Source organism: Mesocricetus auratus, unplaced genomic scaffold (assembly GCF_017639785.1).
Source record: "Mesocricetus auratus isolate SY011 unplaced genomic scaffold, BCM_Maur_2.0 Super-Scaffold_100025, whole genome shotgun sequence".
Taxonomy (NCBI): domain Eukaryota; kingdom Metazoa; phylum Chordata; class Mammalia; order Rodentia; family Cricetidae; genus Mesocricetus; species Mesocricetus auratus.
The window spans coordinates 25,444,423-25,466,472 of NW_024429206.1; the positions used below are offsets into that span (position 1 = coordinate 25,444,423).

At 51.4% G+C, this 22,050-nt stretch overlaps 1 protein-coding gene across 9 annotated transcripts in view; it reads right to left on the minus strand.

Annotated features, from left to right (window-relative positions):
• Positions 1 to 22,050, minus strand: part of Hip1 (huntingtin interacting protein 1) — a 118,402-nt gene that overhangs the window by 41,418 nt on the left and 54,934 nt on the right. For 7 of the 9 annotated variants that reach the window (XM_040731229.1, XM_040731224.1, XM_040731222.1 and 4 more), the window contains exons 2-4: positions 3,987 to 4,050; positions 2,801 to 2,943; positions 1,495 to 1,551 (exon numbers count right to left, since the gene is read on the minus strand). In XM_040731229.1, the coding sequence (XP_040587163.1) occupies positions 1,495 to 1,551; positions 2,801 to 2,943; positions 3,987 to 4,050 (264 nt within the window). Of the gene's footprint in view, positions 1 to 1,494; positions 1,552 to 2,800; positions 2,944 to 3,986; positions 4,051 to 9,873; positions 9,996 to 11,238; positions 12,305 to 22,050 lie in introns of those variants that run through there. The other 2 variants (XM_040731228.1, XM_040731225.1) reach the window with 2 other exon arrangements.

The following is a 22,050-nucleotide window of genomic DNA, read 5'->3' on the forward strand; positions in this document are numbered from 1 at the left end:
CCGAGGACCTGAGTTCAGTTCCCGGCTCCCCAGTGCCTGTAACTCCAGCTCCAGCAAACGACTCTTTTGACCTCCATCTGCACCCCATGCACACAAACGAAGAAAAATATTTTTTTAAAAAGCTATTGTACAGGAATCCCAGCACCCACCAGGGAGGCTGAGGCAGGAGGATACTGGAAATTGAAGACTACTCTGGGTTACAAAGTGAGATCCACAATGAACCCATAAGAAAGCAAGGGATGAGATAAAAAGAATTAAAAAAAGGTATGGGGAGACAGCTCTATTGTTAAGTTTGTTGAGCAAGTCTGGGGGCCTGAGGGGTGTCTTCAGCACTCACAGTACAGGTTTGCAATCTCGGTGTCGGGGAGGCAGAGATGGGAGGATCCCCAGGGCTCACCAGACAACCAGCTTAACCTAACTGGTGAGCCACAGGTTCAGTGAGCCTGTCTCAAAAAACGAGGACGGCTTGGTGTATTGTGATGGTATAAGCCTTTAATGTCAGCACTCAGGAGACAGAGGTGAGAGGATCTCAGTGAATTCAAGGCCAGCCTGGGCTACGAGGTGAGTTCTAGGACAGCCAGGACTACATAGAGAGAGAGAGACCCTGCTAAAAAAAAAAAAAAAAAACCAAAAGACAAACAAAAAACAAAACCCAACAAGGTGGACAGCTACTAAGGAGCGACGCCCATGGCTGACAGTGTGTCTTCACACACACAGGCATATACTCCGCCTTCACCCCCACCTGCGTCCCCCCTCTCCACAGAAAGCCTATAATCCTAGTACTCAGGAGGCTAATGTAGGAAGATGACAAGTTCCAGGCTAGCCTGGACCATGTGTGGAGATCTCAAAGAAACAATAAATCTTTAGCTATTTTTACCTTATATTATTACGTCTTATATTATTATGCCTTTGTGTGCATACAGGTCTGTGCACTACCCGTTTGCATGTCTCAGGAGGCCAGAAGAGGTCACTGGATCCCTAGTGGGCCACCATGTGGGTGCTGGGAATTGAACTCTGGTCCTCTGGAAGAGCAGCTAGTGTTCCTAACTGCTGAGCCATCTCTTCAGCCCCAAAACAAAGGGATCCTAATTCCATGATATGGAATTCAAGTCCCCAGGCAGGCTCTGGGAACTTGGAATTTGCCTGGAGCTTACAGGGACTCAGGCAAGGCACCGTAATGTGAGGACACCTTCAGCTCACTCCTAAGACCCACAGAAGAAACTAGCCAATCATGGGCTAGATAGGGATGCACTTTAGATGGTGGAGCACTTGCTTTCCCCAGCTCTGGATAAACTGGACTTGGCCATGCACACCTGCAATCCCAGCCAGGAGGGTCATGAGTTCTAGGTCAACCTTAGCCATGTAGTGAATTTGAGGCTAGTCTGGGTTCCATGAGATGATGTCTGAACCAAAGGGCAGGAGGGTAACTTGTTCTATCCCCTTCCCTGGGGATGAGGAGTAGGAGCCCCCCCCCCCGTTCATCTCCATACTCACCCACATCCTGCTCATGTCGCTTAATTCACTTTTGTATCTCAGAGAGTCTTTTAGCACCTAGAAAAGAAGGAAGAGCCATGAGAGGAGGCACGGGTGGTCAGAGAACAGTCTACCTGGGCCTGGGGCAAAGGGATGTACCTGCCTCCTGTGGGAAATCAAAGATGAGGGGTGTGTGTGTGTGTGTGTGTTCCTGTGTGCATGCTTGTGTGTGCATGTGTGTGAGGGTGCCCGTGTCACAGCATACATGTGGACAACTTTCAGAAATCAGTTCTCTCCTTCACCTTGGATCCCTGGGATTATCTTGCTGGCTTGACAATCGCTTTTGATAGGGGACAGGAGAGATAACGGGGAACTTCCATATTCTATATTATAAACATCATCAGTGCATACACAATGTTACTGGCTTCAAGCAGACACCGTGTATTTTGAGTGTAACACTGCCTCTTTGGCCCAGGTGCCTCTGGAACAGGTCGACACCAGCAGACATTAACCTAAGTATTTCAATAAACATTTGAGCCCAGACACCCATGAGGGAAGAGTGCAAGAGGCACAATATCAGAAGTGGGACTTTCTTTTTTTATCAGAAACACGGCTGATCACCTGGCCAAAGGGGCAAGGCTGAACCCTGAAAAGCCTGACAGCCTTTGTCTCCACCCCCTCCTCGCTGTATAATCTGATGGCTCCACCCCTTCTCGCGGTATAATCTGCTGGCTCCACCCCCTTCTCGCGGTATAATCTGCTGGCTCCACCCCCTCCTCGCGGTATAATCTGCTGGCTCCACCCCCTCCTCGCGGTATAATCTGCTGGCTCCACCCCCTCCTCGCGGTATAATCTGCTGGCTCCACCCCCTCCTCGCGGTATAATCTGCTGGCTCAAGATGAGCTGGAGCACATGGTCTTCTCCAACCGCTGGATCTCTGGATAAAATGGTTTTAAAGATACAATTCCAGGGGCTGTAGAGATGGCTCCGCAGTTAAGGCTGTTTTGCAGCTCCTGCAGAAAGAACCCGAGTTTCCCAGCACCCACACTGGGTGGCTCGTAACATCCTGGAATTCCAAGTCAGGGAATCTGATGCCCTCTTTGGTCCTCACCGGGCACCTGGACACGCGTGGTATAACTCACACAGACACACACGTGTAAATAAAAATGTCTCTTTAAGCTTCAGTTCCCGTCTCTGCTTGCCGGCATCGAGGGCAGCAGGAACGGAAGTCAATTTCCCTTTCCCAGCACGCCCGGGTGGGGGTGGGGGGGGACGGACGGGACGACACAAGACAACAGGGGGGACGACGGGGGACGGGGACACTCACGTTGGGATGTCCGTCTCGGAGGAGTTTGTGGAAGACATGGCAGAACTTCCAGCACAGCATGGCATTGCTGGACAGGGGCAGCCGGTTGACCACGGACCAAAATGTCTGCGCCCCTTTCTCATGGTGGGTGCCCAGGATGCACGGTGATGGGAGTTAGGGAAAGCAGGGGCTGGTGGGTGGTGTTGGCAAAGGAGGGTGGGCGGGCACTGTTCACCACTGAGACCCCCACACACAGTTCTCCGTGTTTGCCCTGGCAGTCTGGAGGCTGACGGTGCTAAAATACCACCTTGCTCTCTATTTTGTAACAGTTTCCCCTGAAAGGAATTGTCTTTTTCAAAGCTGCATTTAAATGCATTTATGTACTATTAGGTGTCACATAGGTGCACGTGTAGACGTTGGAGGGCAGCTTGTTGACCTCAGCCCCTCAGGCTTGACGGCAAGTTCCTTTACATCTGCTGAGTCACCCATCCTACCTCCCTCTCACCTGCCTTTTTTGAGGCTGGACCAACATTTAAGTAGCCCAGGTTGTCCTGGAATTAGTATGTTAATAGAGGATGACCTTGAACTTCCGGATCCTCCTATCTCCACCTCTGGACTTCTGGGATTACAGGGGTGCAGGACCACACCTGGTTTATGTGATGCCAGAGGCAGGGGCATCTGGGAGAGTCCAGAGTGGAGGTGACCAGATTGAGCTGGACCATGGCGGGGAGGGATAGGATCAGATCAAAAGGCCAGGAGGGTAGAGAATGGATGACTGAAAAGGCCAGGTAACCAGAACGGGTGGATTGTGTAGGGAAGGGCGTCTGGGGAAAGGCAGCCCAGTCTCTGGGCTGGAGAGATCAGGGGGTGTGGCAGCCAGCAGAACTGTTAGCAGGTAGGGTACGGGGAGAACCTGGTGGGGGAGAACCTGGTGTGTTAATGAACCCCTCAATTAGTCATTTGTCCTGGGTTTAAGACTTCACTAACTAAATACATACAAAAGGCCTGGGCTGGATGGCCTCCTGTGTCCCTTGCTAGGCTGGGTCTGTGGTTGGACTGGAAGTGACTTCTGCCTGCAGGCTCCTGCCCCAGGCAAGGGTTACTTTTCCTGTTGCCAAGCAAGCAAGAAGCCTCTTCCTGACCTCAGTTCCCACTATCTGACCCCCTTCCAGGGTCAGCCTCCCAAGGACTGCATCCAAAAGGATATTCCTGGCATGCTTTTCCTTCACGGCCACCTCCTGCGTGTTAATGGCCTTATTGACGCTGACAGTCTGCAAAAACAAGATGGGGGAGGGGAAGGGGATGAAATAAATGAGCTTCCAAGAGTGGCTGAGACCCTTCCAACCTCCACCCCTTCTTCCTCCTCCCCTTCCTCCAGCGACCCTTGGGGTTTCTGACTGCCCCGAGACCGGCCAGGGCCCTCTGGATCCTCTGGGGACCCAGCTTGTGGGCAGAGGGGCAGAGGTGGGCAGCACTCCCAGACCAGCTGTCCCAGGCTGTCCCAAGGGAGCAGGCTTTGCTGCCTGGCATTGGCTGTGCCCAGCTGCTACACCCGCCTGCTACTCGCTGGCTTGGCACAGCAGCATGGTAATTAAGGGGCCACACAAAGGAAGGCTTTTTCATCCCCAGGGAAACATTATTCCTCAGGGTACAAGAGGAAGAGATGCTGATGTCAGGGAGAGCCACTGTGGCCTGAGACTGACCAGCCAGCCATCCCTCTGCCGCCTCCAAACCTTCCCACCAAGGACTGGCAAGAGGGTTCAGCGGGGAAAGGCGCTTGCCCAGCAAGCCTACAACCACAGTGCCATTCCCAGGACCCCCATGAAGATGGAAGGGGAGACCCCACTCCACTGAAGTGGTCCCCGACCTTCTCGAAAGAGCTGCGGCATGTACCAACCCCCCATAATAAACAAAACAAAACTTCCATGGGCTTCCCCGGCCCTCCACCCACTCCTGGCCATTTTCCAACTCGAGGGCAAATCCCCCTTTCCTTCCTTAATTACACAGAAAAACACCAAATAATTCCTTTCCTGTTGTTTTCAAAATCTTGACAAAGCCCACAGACAATAACGGGCACAAATGCTAAATGGTGTCATCATGTGGGCTGTTTTGTTGTTGAAAATTTTCAAAGGTTTATTATTTTTTGAAACTATGTGATTGTGTGTGTCTGACGACTGAGGGTGTGTGCACATGAGTGTGTCTGACTGAGGGTGTGCACATGAGTGTGTCTGACTGAGGGTGTGTGCACATGAGTGTGTCTGACTGAGGGTGTGCACACATGAGTGTGTCTGACTGAGGGTGTGTGCACGAGTGTGTCTGACTGAGGGTGTGCACACATGAGTGTGTCTGACTGAGGGTGTGTACACGTGAGTCTGTCTGACTGAGGGTGTGTACACGTGAGTGTGTCTGATTGCTGGTGTGTGCACATGAGTGTGTCTGACTGAGGGTGTGTGCACGTGAGTGTGTCTGACTGAGGGTGTGTGCACATGAGTGTGTCTGATTGCTGGTGTGTGCACGTGAGTGTGTCTGACTGAGGGTGTGTGCACATGAGTGTGTCTGACTGAGGGTGTGTGCACATGAGTGTGTCTGATTGCTGGTGTGTGCACACGAGTGTGTCTGACTAAGGGTGTGAACACATGAGTGTGTCTGACTGAGGGTGTGTGCACACGAGTGTGTCTGAGGGTGTGTGCACATGAGTGTGGATGCTGGAAGAGGCCTGGAACGCTGGAGCTAGAGTTGTGAGCAGCCTGACGTGGGCACCGGGAACTGAACTCCAGTGTTCTGTACAAACTGTGTTCTTACTCCTGAGCCACCATCTAAGCCTCTGTTGTTTATTTTTTCTAAAAAGTTACTTACTTACTTATTTGTTTATTTAGATTGTGCATTGTGGAGTGGGGGAGGTGCCTGCCTGCCAAGGTGCACTCATGTAGGTCAGAGACCAACCTGTGGGAGTTGATTCTTTCTTCTCACAAAACTCAGATCACAGGCTCAGTGGAAGCAACTCCAACCACTGAGACCAAGTGCTGACTCTCTTTATCCATTTATTCTGAGGTAGAGTTTTACTAAACTGCCTAAAACTTTTTACCCTCCTGTCTCAGCCTTCTGGGTTGCTGGGATTTTTCCCATTTAAAAATATCACTTGGGGGCTGGAGAGGTGGCTGTATGGTTAAGAGCACTGGCTACTCTTCCAAAGGTCCTGAGTTCAATTCCTAGCAACCACATGGTGAATGAATGTGGTGCTCTCTTCTGATCTGCTGGCATATGTGCATTCAGAATGCTGCATACATAAGAAATAAATCTTAGAAGCAAAAAACAAAACAAAAACTACTCTTGGATTTTTAGCCCGCCTGTGGTGGCGCTCGCCTTTAATCCCAGCACTCAGGAGGCAGAGGCAGGAGGATCTTTGTGAGTTCAAGACCAGCCTGGTCTACTCTACAAGGACAGCCTGCAAAGCCACAGAGAAACCCTGTCTTGAATCCTATCCTGGGGGTGCAGGGGCGGGGCTTCTGGAGAGAAGGCTTATCAGTTAAGAGCACCTGCTGCTCTTCTTATAGAGGACCTAAGTTCAGTTCCCAACACTCTGCTGGACTGAGTGCATCTGCGCACGCGCACACACACACTGCTGGACTCTGAGTGCATCTGTACACACACACTGCACTAAATGGCATACGTCTGCTATTTAAAATGTTGCATGTATATCGGTGCCCCCCACATCTGTCTGTGCACATGTGTGTGCAATGCCTGAGGAGGCCAGAGGGGGTACATTTGGATCCCTGGGACTGGAGTTACAGACAGTTGTGTGTCACCATAAGGGTGCTGGGAACTGAACCCCGGTCCTCCGGCAGGGCAGCTCCTGCTTTCTTTAGTACTGTATTTAAGGGGTCACCGCCTCCATGTCTGGGTCCAGCACAACTGAGAAAGACCGGGTTTTGCACTGGGTTTGGGGAAGAAGCCAGGTTTTAATACTTTTCTTATTCCTGCCTAACAAAAGCAACGGGAGGGAGAAAGGACAGACCCACAGTCTGAGGATGCACAGTCCCTCACGGTGGGGAAGGCATGGCAGCTGGAGTGGGGGCAGCTGGTCACATTGTATCCACAGCCAAGAAGCCAACAGCGACGATGCTGGTGCTCAGCTGGTCACATTGTATCCACAGCCAAGAAGCCAACACAGACGGATGCTGGAGCTCAGCCCACTCTCCACCCCCACCCCACCCCACACCCCCTGCCAGTCTCAGTCAGGGTTTCTCTATGTAGCCCTAGCTCTGTAGACCAGGCTGGCCTCAAACCCACAGAGATCAGCCTGCCTCTGCCTCCCAAACGCTGGGATTAAAGACTGCACCACTCACTTATTTTTATTCAGTCTAGCAGGAAGGTGCCAGCCCGCCCACATTAGTGGGGGTTCCCACCTAAATTAACTCAATCCAGAGACTCCCTCACAGACAGGCTACAAGGGCTTCTCTCCGTTGACTCTGGGTCCTGCCAAGTTGACAACAGGTATTAACTACCGAGCCAGCAAGAAGGCTCAGTGTTCTAGACCTGCCAAGGAGGAGAGAAACAACTCCCATAAACTGCTCTCCGGCCTGCACACATGTATGCACGTACTTCACTCCAACCACGAACACACAATGATAAATGCAAAACAAAAAATGTTAACTATCGTAAGTCACTTGGGGCACTTCTAGGGCCCCCGCCCTAGCTGTTACTCCACATCCTTTCCTGTAGCTGGGGGCGCTCACAAGAGCTCATTCAGCGTTGCTAGTGTGACTGTCGTACTTCCAACACTACTGACCAGTGTGGAAGGGCCTATGAATCAGAGGCCCCACCGCGGCTCTTGGCTGTGCCTCAGATCCTGTAACTAAACCTGTCAGGGCTCCGAGGCACAAGGGAGGTCTGCGTTTAACATTGTCCAGTTTTGGGTTTTGTTGAGACAGAATCTCATTTATTCCAAGCTGGCCTTGAATTCACTATGTAGCAGAGAATGGCCTTGAAATTCTGGCTTTTCTGCCTTCACCTCCTGAGTGCTGGGATTACGAGTGTGCTCCATCATGCCCTGTTTATTTGGGGCTGGGCTGGAACCCACAGCCTCACGTACAGTAGGCAAGCGATCCACCAAATGAGTTATATCCCCAGCTCCCCACCCCCCAGTTTTGAGATAGGAACCCACTAATCCAGGCAGGTCTTGAACTCGAAATCTTCCAACTCAAGTCTCTTTAGGATTACAGATACGTACCACTGGGTCTGGCTCATAATGGGCTCTTTAGAGCAAGCTGGCTGTGGCCCCTGCTTGGAGGTGCTGGCCTGTAATCCCAGCTCCTGGAGGAAGCTCAAGCAGGAGGCTCCTACTCTGTAGGTACACCTGGGCTACAGAGTGAGTTCAAGGCCACTCCAGGCAGTACTAACACTCTAAAAAGAAGGGGGTCACCTAGAACCCTCAGGATGTCTGTCACTTTGAAGCTTCTGGGGTAGGTGTTCCCATTAGGTCCAGTTTCTCCAGATGACACCCTCATGCCTCACCGTACATCCTGCATACTTCTTTTTTTTTTTCCCCCTTTGGTTTTTCGAGACAGGGTTTCTCTGTATTGTCTTGGAGCCTGTCCTGGAACTCACTTTGTAGACCAGGCTGGTGCACCTGCCTCTGCCTCCCGAGTGCTGGGATTAAAGGCGTGCGCCACCACCGCCCGGCTCATCCTGCATACTTCTATACCTATCTATTGCAAAGACAGCATTTGGGGCTGGTGAGATGGCTTAGTAGGAAATGGTGCTTGTTGCTAACCCTGGCAGCCTAGGTTCAATCCCCAGAACCCACACAGTAGACTCCGGTATATTGCCCTGTGAACTCCACACGCACACACCTCTACCTCTCATAAATAAGTAAATGTCACTTTAAAAGATCAGGAGCCAGAGCCGGGTGTTGGTGGCGCACGCCTTTAATCCCAGCACTTGGGAGGCAGAGGCAGGCGGATCTCTGTAAGTTCGAGGCCAGCTTGGTCTACAGAGCGAGTTCCAGGACAACCTCCAAAGCCACAAAGAAACCTTGTCTCGAAAAAACAAAACAAAACAAAACAAAAAGATCAGGAACCAGGCAGTGGTGGCGCATACCTTCAATCCCAGCACTAGGGAGGCAGAGACAGGCAGATCTGTGAGTTTGAGGCCAGCCTGGTCTACAGAGCGAGTTCCAGGACAACCTCCAAAGCCACAGAGAAACCCTGTCTCAGAAGAAAAAAACAACAAAAAAGACCTAAAGGCTACATTTTTACAATTTTCTGTAGTTGTCAAGCTACAGCTCAACAATTACGATGCCCCTGGCCCTTTTGTTTTAAAGACAGGGCCTTACATAGCCCAGGCTGCACTAGGAAGCACTGTGTCATCCAGGCTAGCCCCTTACATGAGCCTCCCAAGGCCCAGGGACATAAACACACACACCACCACACTCAAGCAACAATGCCGCACATATTTAACAAACTGCCTTTCCCCAGAAAACTGAAGTCCAAGGGACCGAGGAAGACGTCTCAGCCAGTACAGTGCCTGCCGTGCAAGGGACCGAGGAAGACGTCTCAGCCAGTACAGTGCCTGCCGTGCCAGTACAAACCCCAAGGTCAACCCCCAGTGCCCACGAAATCCAGGTGTGGTGCACACCTTGTAACCCACTACCCCATTTGGGAAGTGTAACACGGAGACAGACAGATCTCTAAAGTTCACCGGTCAGATGGGCTCTGGGTTCAGGCAAAGGCCTGAAAAACCTAGGACAGAGGGCAGCCACGAAAGGCACTTGGAGTTGGCCTCTGTCTGCACACGCACACACCACTGCAAACACGTCTACACGCCACACATACACATATGGACATAGGACAAAGACACACATTCGGAGTATAGGCTCTGGCTTCTCCTTCTACGCGGCCCCACACCTAAGGCCGGGCAGGGAGGAGTCCCCAGGCCTCGAGGTTGCCTGCTCCCATACACTACGCAGTCGCTGCCTAGACCCTGAGAGAAATCATTTGGCCTGGAGGGATCTGGGTCTGCAGGCGGGTGCCAATGCGTTCGGAGGGAGGGGGCACTCCCAGGGCAGAGGGCGGAAGCTCAGGGCTCTGTCTCACCTCTGGAGGGGGGTCTAGGTTCGAGAACATCCCTTGAGAACACCCTGTTCTCTTTACTCCACTGGAGTCACACGGGACCTGAGGCCAGCAGCGGCTCTCCTGAAAGAACAGCATTGTACAACACTTCCTGGCCCAGCTGGTCACCGAGAGCCAATTATCAGCAGGCTCTGCAGGAAGGGAGGCTTTCTCTCAAATTCTCTTCCTCCCTCTCTAGTCCTCTCTATTTACAGGCTCGCTCTGGGCACACCAGCCTGGATGTGGCCAATGGGAAGCTTTTGAGTCTCACTACTGAGGGGGCAGTGGAGCCTGGACTGGCTTGCGGGGTTGACAGGATACTGTCCGGTCACGCACACAACTCTGGGCTGCAGCCTGGCTTTTGTAACCCAAAGGCCAGGCTAGCTTGCAAATGTTAGCAGGGGTGGGCAGAAGACGTGCCCTGGGTTGGGATGCAACCCTAAGGCAAAGGGCCAGAGGAGGACCAACTGCTGAGGTCAGAAAGAACACCCAAGAAAAGGGCAGGGAGGAGGGAAAACAGAAAGCAAAGTAGAAGAAATGTGAAAAGCTGGCACTGTAACTCAGTGGTAGAGCCCCCGCCTAGAATCCCCCAGTGAGGGGCTGGGGTGTGGCTCAGTGGTAGAGCCCCTGACTCTACCAGTAAAGGGCTGGGGGAAATAGGCCAGCAACAGAGTTCTCACTTATAATAACCTGGTAGAAGGCCGGGGGCTGGCTCAGAGGTATAGTGCCTTTTTTTGCATACAGGAGCCCCTCAGTTCAATTCTTATATCACAAAAAAATAAAAAGAGGGGCTAGAGAGATGTCTCAGTGGTCAAGAGCCTGGCTGCTCTTTCAGGGGACCCAGGTTTGATCCCCAGCAGCTACACGGTGACTCACAACTGCCCCAAACTCTGGTTCCAGGGAACACAGTCCCCTCTTCTGGTCTCTGCAGTTATCAGGCGCGCGCGCACACACACACACACACACACACACACACACACACACACACACACACACACACACGGCGCTCGGATACACATGCAGGCAAAACACCCATATATGTAACAGAAAAGGAGAGGAAACTCATTCGTGCTCCTTTTAAATTGGTTTTGTTTCCTTTCCCCTTCTTCCATTTCCACTTTTCTTTTCCCCTTCCTGCTCTTCCGCTTCCCTAGCTTGCTTCTCTTTAACAGGAAATACTCAGTAAACCCTAAGCAGGGTAAAACGGGAGTCAAGTTAGAGGCGCACAGGAAGTCGGTGGAGCCAGTGCTGACGCTAAGTAAAGGATGTTGCGCAATCCCGCGGGATGGTTCCCCGTACGCTGTGGGCGGTGCCTAATCCAGACACTCTGACAGACAGGCGGGAGCTCACCTTCTGGGTGATTTAGGTCCTGCTGACAGCAGTAGCCACCATGCCATCTGCCTGGAGGAGGTACTGCATTTTCTCCACCATCTTTACACTCACTACCTAGCGTAAGTCCTCCCGCTGGTGGATGCTATGAGAAGTGTCTCCCACACAGGATTTATGTGTGTAAGCAGTGGTCCCCAGCTGGTGGCGCTGCTTGGGAAGGTCGTGGAACCCGTAGGAGGTGGAGTTGCTCTGGAGGAAGCGGGTCCGTGGGGGCGGGCTTAAACTCTGGCCCATTTCCTGTTCACATCCTGCTTTCTGAGCGTGTCTGCAGTGTGAGCAGCCGGGATTCTGTTCCCATCATGCCTTCCCTGCCCCCTGTCCTGGTGTTCCGTCGTGATGGAATGTGCGGAAGAAATCCTTTCTCCATTAAGTTGCTTTCATTAAGAGTACTTTTTTTTTTAAAACAACAACAGAAAAAGGAACCAATAGAGATGCGGAACAGCCTCCCTGGGCCAGGCGGACGGCTGCTCCTCAGCTAACGAGGCTCCCCTGGGAAGCTGCAGAGGGAGGCGAGGTCTTCCTGGAGGAAGTGGGCCACTGGGTATTGGGGGTCACACCTGAGGTTACAGCTGGCCCCCGGTTGAGCTGAACTCTCTGCTTCCCAGTAGACAGCGAGAAGTCCTGACCACAAGTTCTTGTCACCGCAAACTCAGCCCCACGCCTTCACCATCAAGGTGGACTGTGTCTTCTCAAACCATGAACCACAACAAACCAATTCCACCCTTGGTTACACGTCAGGGTTTGGTGATGGCGACGGACAAGGCACAGCCCCGATAAAGATTTCCATATTGCTGGCTGTAGTCCTTGCCAGGGCCTCTGGGGAAAACGTTCCCGATGGACGGGGCTGGGCTGTGTCTGCCCTCAAACCACTGCGTTGCCCAACAGCCCTCTTCCCTCTCCGTGCCCCATTTCCACAGCTGGTGGGAGCTGTGCCTCTCTCTCCCCTGCTAAGTGGGAAACAGGGTTGAGATGGGTGGCACAGGAAGCTCTCAGGACCCAGCTGCGTCACTCACGGAGCTGATTCACCAGTGACCCGTCTGTCCCATGACCGAGGCAGGAAGTACTTGCTGCAAGCCCAGCAATGCCAAGGCCCACTGCTTCCCCTCCCAAACATCCTCTGCCTTCCTAACTGTTATTCTAACTCCACAACAGGCACCCTTATCTCACACCCATATTACTGTAGAATCTGTGCTCTGTCTCTGCCCACAGTCAGTTCTCAATAAAGTTCCTAAGGCTGGGAGATGTGGCTCAGCTGTAGAGCCCCTGCCTAGAATCCCCCAGTGAGGGGCTGGGGTGTGGCTCAGTGGTAGAGCCCCTGCCTAGAATCCCCCAGTGAGGGGCTGGGGTGTGGCTCAGTGGTAGAGCACCTGCCTAGAATCCCCCAGTTAGGGAATGGGGGCGTGGCCTAACTGTAGAGCCCCTGCCTAGAATGCCCCACTGAGGGGCCGGGTGTGGGGTATGGGACAGGCTCAGGGCCCCAACCTCAACACAACAGAAAAAGGAGAGTCCCAACTTCCTACTAGCAGATATTTAGCCTAGTCAGAGCTGAAAGGACAGAGTCTGTCAGACAGAGAAGAACGAGAACCTGATGAAGGGCATAACTGACCTACCCCAGCGTGAGGCACACAGGCTGCCTATTTAAGGTACTGGCAGGACAGAAGACATTCGGGGAAGGGACATTCCAGGGCTCTACACACCATCTCCCCCTGCCCATCATGGTCTGCGGTCACATCCTCGCCAGCCACACTCTAGGTCACAAAGCGGACACTCCTGGGGTCTCAACGGTTTTTAAAGTGCGGGGCAGAACATCTGTTACGCCTGAAACATCCGCCACAGGCTCCCGTTTTGAATGCTCGTTCCCTGGCTGAAGACGCTATTTAGCAGAGGCTACTTTGGGGTCTGGCTGAAGGAAGCAGGTGTTAGAGGCAAGCCTTCGAGGTTGTAGCCAGGTCTGTGGTTTCAGCCTGCCTCTGCTCCCCCCTCAGCCATGATGGACTGAAACCCTTTGAAACCATGACATACCCTTCCTCCCATAAGCTGCGTCTGTGTGGAATTTTAATCACAGTGAGGGCAAAAATAACGAATACAGTGTGTTAGCCGTGAAAATAGTGCTTGGCTGTCATTTCTGTTGTGAGTCCCAACCTGGCTATAGTGGATGTCCCCCGGAACTTAACTCTGCTCCCCCCCTCCCCATGGCATTCATCTGGTCTGAGGAGGGGACACACTACACATCAAACCCTCTTTTAGTTTTATCTTCTCCCCTTGACACAGTATGTAGTCCAGGCTAGCCTGGAACCCGCTATGTAACCAAGAATGAGCTTGAACTCCTGACCCTCCATTGCCTCCGCCTCCCGAGCACTGGGATTATGAACATGTGCCACCATGCATGGTTTAATGCAGTCTTCAGATCAAGCCCGGAGCTATGCAAGAGCTCTGCCGACGGAACCATACCCCTATCCTTGATTCTCCTGCCTCAGACCTCTAGACTAGCTGGGGTTACAGGCAGGTACCACCATGCTGGATCTGCAGAAGAGCATTTCATATATGATGAAAGAACTCGGCAAAAGAATGACAGGGAGCAAGAGGGGGAGAGCCCAGGCACACAGAGAGAAATATAGAGACAGTGGCCATGCGGAGAACGGGGGTTCCCTCGACTCTGAAGAGCACATCTTGATTTTTTTTAAAGTCAATGTAACTTTTCATGGAAAATAGGAATTGACATTGAGCACAAATTAAGAGATTAATTATTCACTTTACAAAAGAGACTGGTATCACTTGCCTTTAAATAGCAGTCTCCGCGGCCGGGCGTTGGTGGCGCACGCCTTTAATCCCAGCACTCGGGAGGCAGAGGCAGGTGGATCTCTGTGAGTTTGAGACCAGCCTGGACTACCAAGGGAGTTCCAGGACAGCCTCCAAAGCCACAGAGAAACCCTGTCTCGAAAAAAAAAAATTAGCAGTCTCTGCTAGTACATTTAAAATCGGGTTGTGTTTACAGAAGTGTGATTTACACAAGACCACATCTGTTACATAAAGCTCAGGAAAAGAGCTCCTCTCCCATGCAGCCTCCAACTATAGAGCCAGCCCAGAAAGACTGTCACCTGCCTTCCCGAAGCTACCCCAATCTTAAATCTTAATTAAGTCTTCAGGGGCCACTCCAAGTCTCTGGTCTCCTTCAACTTTGAAGAAATAGCCCCAAATTCTTCGCCCATTTAACACACTTTTTTTTTTCCTGAGACAGGGTTTCTTTGTGTCGCGCCTGGGTGTCCTGGAACTCGCTCTGTAGACCAGGCTGGTCTCAAACTCACAGAGATCCTCCTGCCTCTGCCTCTCGAGTGCTGGGATTAAAAAGGTGAAGGTATGCACCAATGGTGAAATACTGAGACTACATTACAGGGACAAGCAGGGACTTCAGACCAAAATGATGGTAGCTTCCATGAGGTTGTGGCAACGGGGGAAGTGACAAGCTTGTGCTGGTCTCATAGTTTATTTCTTCATCTGTGTTTTCTTTTCCATGCTAGGGGCTGAACCCAGGGATTGTGCAAATGCTACTGAAATTGTTTTTCACATGTGTAAGTGGTGTAGTGCACATGCGTATGTGCATGCCTTTGTGTGAGTATGAGAGAGCAAGAGAGAGAGAGTGGGAGAGCGAGTGAGGAGGCCAGAGACTGATATTAAACGTCTCCCTTGAGCTCTCTCCCCGCACCTTGTATTTTGAAGCGGGATCTCTTATATGAACCCAGAACCTACTGCTGTGGCTCATCTGGCTGGCCAGCTTACTCCAGGAGTCCTGCCTCTGACTTCATCAGGCTGGGACTTCATCAGGCTGGGACTACGGGGTTTTACCTGGGAGGACCAAAGTGATTCTTAGGCTTGCTCAGCGAGCCTTTCACCTGCTGAGCTGCCTCTCTGTGCTAGACATTGTTTTTAAGACGGAACTGACCTGTGATAGCTGACAGGCTTTTTCATGGACGCTGGGTGAGAGAGAGGGAAGAGTCAAAGATGACACCATGTGTGGTGGTTTGAATATAATTGTTCTCTCCCCCCATAATCTCAGGGAGTGGCACTATTAAGAGGTGTGGCCTTGTTGGAGGAAGTGTATCACTGTGGGGGCTGGCTTTGGGGCAGCTATGCTCAGGATACTGCCCAGCGTCTCAGTCAACTTCCTGTGGCCTGCAAGACATAGGACTCTCAGCTCCTTCTCCTGCACCATGTCTGCCTGCACGCCTCCATGCTCCCCATCATGAGGATAGTGGGCCGAGAACCTCTGAAACTGTAAGTGAGCCACCCCAATTAAATGTTTTCTTTATAAGAGCTGCCGTGGTCATGGTGTCTCTTCACAGCAATAAAATCTCTAAGACACCATGAATATCTTCCAGAGGAAATACAGGGACCAAGTTTACTACCAACAAGACAGAGGGGTAGGTATGGTGGCTCATGTCTGTAATTCCAGCACTCAAGGGTCTGCGGCAAGAGAATCCCAAGTTAAATGCCAACATGGGCCACACAGAGAGTGGAGTCAGTCTACGCAACATAGAGGTCCTCATTCTCAAAAATAAATAAACGAGGTAGAAGGAAGGATGGCAAAAGTTTGCGTGAGGACACAGGAGCTTGCTTTCAGGAATGTTAAATAAAAGCAACCTATCAGATATCCTCACGCGCTATAAATGAGCAGACCAGCAGGCATTCTACGAACTGACCTACATTCCTAGCCCAGGGTTTCTTTGTTACAAATGGAGAAACCAGCAAGTGGGGTGTGCCACATATGGATTTCAGAAGAGTTCTAGCGGGGCTAGGGATATGGCTAAGAGAGAGCATCTGACTAGTGTCCTGGCTGGGTTATCTTGCCAATTTGACACAAGCTAGAGTCATCTGAGATGAATAGACAAGCCTGTAGACATTCTTCATGAGTGATTATGCGGGAGGCCCAGGACAGCGTGAGTGGTGCCACCCTGAAATGGGTGGTCCTGAGGTCCTGAAGAAAGCAGGCTGATCAGGCCACTACGCAGGGTTCCTCCATGAACTCTGCTTCAGTTCCTGCCTCGGGCTCCGCCTGACTCCCCTCAGTGATGGAGTGACCTGAGAGTTGCCAGAAGAAATATTTTCCTCCCCAAGTTGCTTTTGGTCATGCTGGGTTTTTGTTGTTGTTTTTGTTTAATCAAAGCGAGACAAACCCTAACTAAGATAGAATTTGGTACCAGGAGTTGGGTATTGCTATGACGGACCTGATTGTGTTTTGGAAGGGTTGGAGAAGGACTCTGGAACTGTGAGCTAGAAAGGCCACTGAGTGTTCCGAGTGTAATGAGCTGTCGTGGGAACTTAGAAGATAATACTGAGAACAACGCAAATGATGGAGGCCTGGCTTGTGGACTTGCAGAGGGACCTTTGGGAGCCCCTTAATGACTCAACGGGGACTGTCCGATATTTTGAAGAAAGAAGCTGAGGTTCTGGTCAGCTGGGGCTGAGAAACTGGCTGTGATTAACAAGAAAGCACTAAAGTGAAACCTTTGCTTTGCTTGAATAATTGATACTGATTAGCCAGGGCTGAAGAATCAGCTGTGATTAAGAGGAGACCAGCATCATTGAGGTGATATCTCCTGGGTGCATTTCCTCAAGGCTCGCACACAGAAGCTGCCTGAGGTCCAGGAGGCCAAGGCTGCATCTCATGGGGCAGCCAAACCTGATCATGTGCTTTGGAAGCACGAAGGAGTCATGAAGAGCAGCTGAGGCTTGGCACCTCGAGGAGCCAAAAGAGACCAATGGTGGACGTGCAGCCCCAGCTGAAGCAGAAGCTCCGGGATCGAAGGGGAGATGGGGAGAAGCTGAGGTTTGCACAGTGAGATAGCATCGGTCCCTTCCCGAAGAGAGCTCAGCGGAGGTTACTTGCAAAAGAGCGGCCCGGCTGCAGAAGAGACCCCAGCATTTTGGAGATGCCAGTACCGTGGGCTGACCAACCAAGGACATCGGCAGGTGTGGAGCGGAGCTGCCGGAGCCAGCCGGAGCCAGAAGACAGCTGCTCCAGCCCCACGGAGCCTAGAAGGCCACGACTGAGTCCCAGAAGCCTGACGCCGGCCGAGCTCACACTGTTGGGCTTGGTTTTACTTTGCTTTGACTGTAACTGTGCCCTGGATCTTCCTTTCTGAAATAAGAAGTATGTGATTTTTTTTTAATTTTTTACAGGAGCCCACATTTGTGAGCCTTTGAAATTTTAGAGCAATCTTGAACTTTGAAAAAGACTTTGGATATTTTAAAGTATTTTGGATTTTTTAATGACTATGCTTTATATTGCGATATATCATATTCATGTGAGATCTTGGGGATAAAAAGGAAAGGTCATAGTTGAACAGTAATGTGTTTGTGCGTCAAGGTTCAATTGTCCCCTCCCCCCTTTGTCAACTTAACACAAGCTAAAGTTATCTAAGAAGAGGGACCTACAGTTGAGAAAATATATCCATGAGATTGACTTGCAGGCAAGCCTGTGGGACATGTTCTTAGCGATGACATGTGTGATCCTGGTATATAAGAAAGCAGGCAGAGAGCTGGGCGTTGGTGGTGCACGCCTTTAATCCCAGCACTCGGGAGGCAGAGGCAGGCGGATCTCTGTGAGTTCGAGACCAGCCTGGACTACAGAGCGAGTTCCAGGACAGCCTCCAAAGCCACAGAGAAACCCTGTCTCGAAAAACCAAAAAAAAAAAAAAAAAAAAAAAAAAAAAAAAGCAGGCAGAGGAAGACATGGGGAGCAAACCAGGAAGCAGCATCCCTCCACAGCCTCTGCTTAGTTTGAGTGCTTGCCCTGACTTCCCTCAGTGATGGAGTTTGACCAGGAAGTTGTAAGATGAAACAAGCCCTTTCCTCCCCGAGTGGCTTATGGTCACTGCATTTTATTACAGCAATAGAAACTGAACACAGACACCTAGAACCCTCAAGTGAGGGGTTGAGGGGCACCGTTGCTACCAAAAGCAAAAAGATGGAGTTGGATGTGGCACTTAATTCCAGCACTGACTGGAGAGAAGGAGGCAGAGGAAGGCGCCCTGTGAGTTCCAGGCCAGCCTGGTCTACGTGGCGAGACCCTGTTGGGGGGTTTGGTAGGTTCCGAGTTAGATTTATAAACGCGGTCCGCATCAACACAGAGACAGTGTCTGACAACACATCATCTCTCCAAAGGCTGGACACACATGAGAAGTCTGGGACAAACCGAGGCCGTTCCAGAAGGAGATACAGAAGCAAATGAGGAAAAGGAAGGGGAAGCAGCTGTCAGGGAAGGGGAAACCTGGAGGGTCTTTCACACAGAGCGTCAGAGTGTACGGTGTGGCTGAAAACTGACCTTGTGGCATACAGGCACAGTGAGAGCAGCTAGGCTGCTCGGGTCCCTTGGAAGGTCCCTCTCAGAGTCCACGGAAGACAGGCAGGGGGCAGCTCCAGGCGGCTAGCTAGTCTCAGCACTATTCCTACTGCTTTCTGGGGTGAAGCAGCTAGGGGACCCAGCCGCAAAGAGGCAGGTCAGGGTTGGTTTGATTCAAATGGAGAGATGATAACGTGTTTGCACGTTTAGGGGTCACCAGGTCTACTGGACAGGCACAGGTGGCCCAGACAGTAAGGGCTGTGCAAACTTTTGAGGGACAGTGTCTTCAAGGGTGAAGAGGAAGTGAAGCCGAGCTTGGGGGGGCGGGGTCGGGAAGCACAAGGTACTGGTGGCTGCATGAGACCCTGCACAGGTGCCACTGGATAAAGGAAGTGGCATCAGCCTGAGCCCTCCCTGCTCTAGCCCAGTTTCTCCCCCTCCAGTCAATTTCTCTCTCCCTCTCTTTCATTCTCTGTTCAGCTTCTAAAATGCTCGGGCCCGGATAGACCAATGCTGGAACAATACTTTGGCATTCTTCTTCCTCTCTGAGGAGCGTGCTAAGAAGAGAGACACAGTTGGCTGCTGTTTGCTTTGGGGGAGACAGGCAGAGACAATTCCACAGCAGGGGGCTGGCCTGTGATGAGCTGGCTGGCCTAACATGTGTTAGATCCTGGGTTTGATTTCTGATGTGCATGCATACACATACATACACACACACACACACACACACACACACACACACACACACACACACACACACACCCTTAACCCCTCCTAGCCTGCAATAGATGCCGGATTCAAGTTTATACATTAATTCATTTCTCTTTTACAGCAACACTGGGTCTAATTCTGCAGAACAGATGGGGAAACTGAGGCCCAGAATGGTTCAGTAAACTTTCTGGCCTGGTGTGAGGGCTAATCATCACTGCCAGCTTGACTGGATTTCACGTCACTATGGAAACACACCTCTGGGCACATTTCTGAGCTCCTTTGTCAGGTGTTTTTTGCCACAGCAATGGGGAAAGGTAATGAACATACCGCCCATTGCAGCTACATTCCTTCTGGCCTGGTGAGCTACGTGGGTTTTGCCAGCTTAACGTAACAGGATTGTTTTTGGAAAGAGCGGCCTCAGTTAAGGAATTGCCTCCATCAGATTGGCCTGTTTTCTTGATTGATGATTGATTGGGGGGGGGGCGCAGCACACGGTTGGTAGTGCCACCCCTAGGCAGGTGGGCCTAGGTTTAAAAGAAAGCAAACTGGAGAGGAGATAGGGCTGGAGAGATGGCTCAGTGGGTAACAGCTTTTCCAGAGGACCTGAGTTCAAATCCCAGCACCCACACAATGATTTACAATTTTCTGTAACTCGAGTTCTAGGGTATCCAACGCTCTCTTAGCCCCCTTTGGGCAGCAGGCAGGCATGTGGTACACATACACAAATGCAGGCAAAACACCCACATAGACAAAATTAAATTAAAAATTAGGAGAGGGAGGGAGGGAGAGAGGGAGGTCATGAGAACAAGCCAGTAAGCAGTGTTTCTCTGTGGCCTCTGCTGCAGTTCCTGCCTCCAAGTTCCTGTCTTAGTTCCCCTCTACGATGGACCATAACCTAGATGATGGGAAAAAAAAACAAAACAAAACCTAGTTGCCTTTTGGTCACGATATTTATCACCACAGCAAACAGACAGCAAACTAGTATATCTGGGAAGGACAGTGCAGTCATTTCCATAGATGAAAACACACTGCCTGATGCCAAGCCCCCAGTTTGGGGACACCAACATACCAGGCAACAGGAATGTAAGCCTCACTGATATTAGGTCAGAAACTAAAAAGTATAACTGGGTGTACTGGCATACATGTCTGTCATCCCAACCCTTGGGAAGTAGAGGCAGAGGGATCAGGGGTTCAAGGCCACTATCAGCTATCCAGTGAGTGCAAGGCATATCTCGAGAGGGGGTGGGATGGGTTTAGGCATTAATACAAGAAAGGACTGGGAAGACAGCTCAGCTGGAACAGCATGAAGACCCAAGTTGGATCCTTAGAATCCGTTAAAAAAAGTGGGTGTAATGGGGTGTGGCACACATTTGTAATCCTAGCACTGAGGAAATGGAGGAGGTGGATCCCGGGATGCCCTGGCCAGACAGTGTAGCCTAATCGGAGAGCTCAAGTCCAGAGAAAGACCGTGTCTCAAAGAAACAAAGTAAACCGGGCATTGGTGGCTCACACCTTTGATCCCAGCACTCGGGAGGCAGAGGCAGGCGGATCTCTGTGAGTTCGAGATCAGACAGTGCTTCTGAGGAATGTCTCCTGAGCCTGTCCTCCGGCTTCCACACGCATGTGCCACCAAATCTACACACACACATGCTTGTGCACACAGAAAGAAGAGAAAACGTGAACCAGTAGTAAAGGGTATGGCCACCCTCAGCAGGCCATGGGATGTCACACCAACAAGGCAGGGGCAGGGTGGGTCACCACCCCCCCTCTGACCACAGAGTTAGTGTAAGCCGGGGAGGATTCTAGAATTTTCTTGGGGGAATGTTGCTAAATTTGGAGGCACATTTCATCATCAGCTGCAGGGCTGAGGTTTGACTTCCTCAGAAAGCGAAGCCACCAAGAACTCTCACTTCTGTGTCTCCAGGACCAAGGGGAACACTCCTTTAGGGGAGGTGAGAGGGACATAGGAGTGTGGCAGGCGGCAGCTCATCCCCCACGCCCGCCCTGAACCTCCAGGCCTGTGGGTCTGCTGGTTATCAGCTCAGGGTGCCGACCGGCCCCCACCCCCACCTCCATTTCTGACAGGGTCTCACATAGCTCAGCTGGCCTCGGACTCGCCATACACCTTCCAAGTGCTGGATACAGGTGTGCACCACCATTCCCGGTTCATGCTGTGCTGGGGACTGAACCCGTGGCTTCATGCGTGCTGGCCAAGCATGCATTCTTACCAGCTGAGCAACATGCCCAGCTCAGAACCATCTTACTAAAGCACAGTTCTGGCAAGATGGCTCAATGGGGAAAGGAGCTTGCAGCCACCAAGTCTCGATGACGCGAGTTTGAGCCCTGGGACCTATGTGATGGAAGGAGAGAACCGACTTCCCCAAGCTGTCCTCAGACCTCTGGGCACACCTACACACATGTGCACAAAATAAATAAAGGCATAATTTTAAAAATGTGTCCCAGCACTCGGGAGGCAGAGGCAGGTGGGTCTCTGTCAGTTCGAGGCCAGTCTGTTCTGGGCCAGCAAGTTCCAGGACAGCCTCCAAAACAATACAGAGAAACCCTGTCTCAAAAAACCAAAGAAAATGTGAAGCACTGTTCCAACAGTAGCACGTGCTATGACTTGGGTAAGAGTCCCTCACAGGCCTTTGTACTGAAGGTTTGGTTTCCAGCCTGTGACAATTTTTCTTTTTCAATACTGGAATTTGAACCAATGGCCTTAT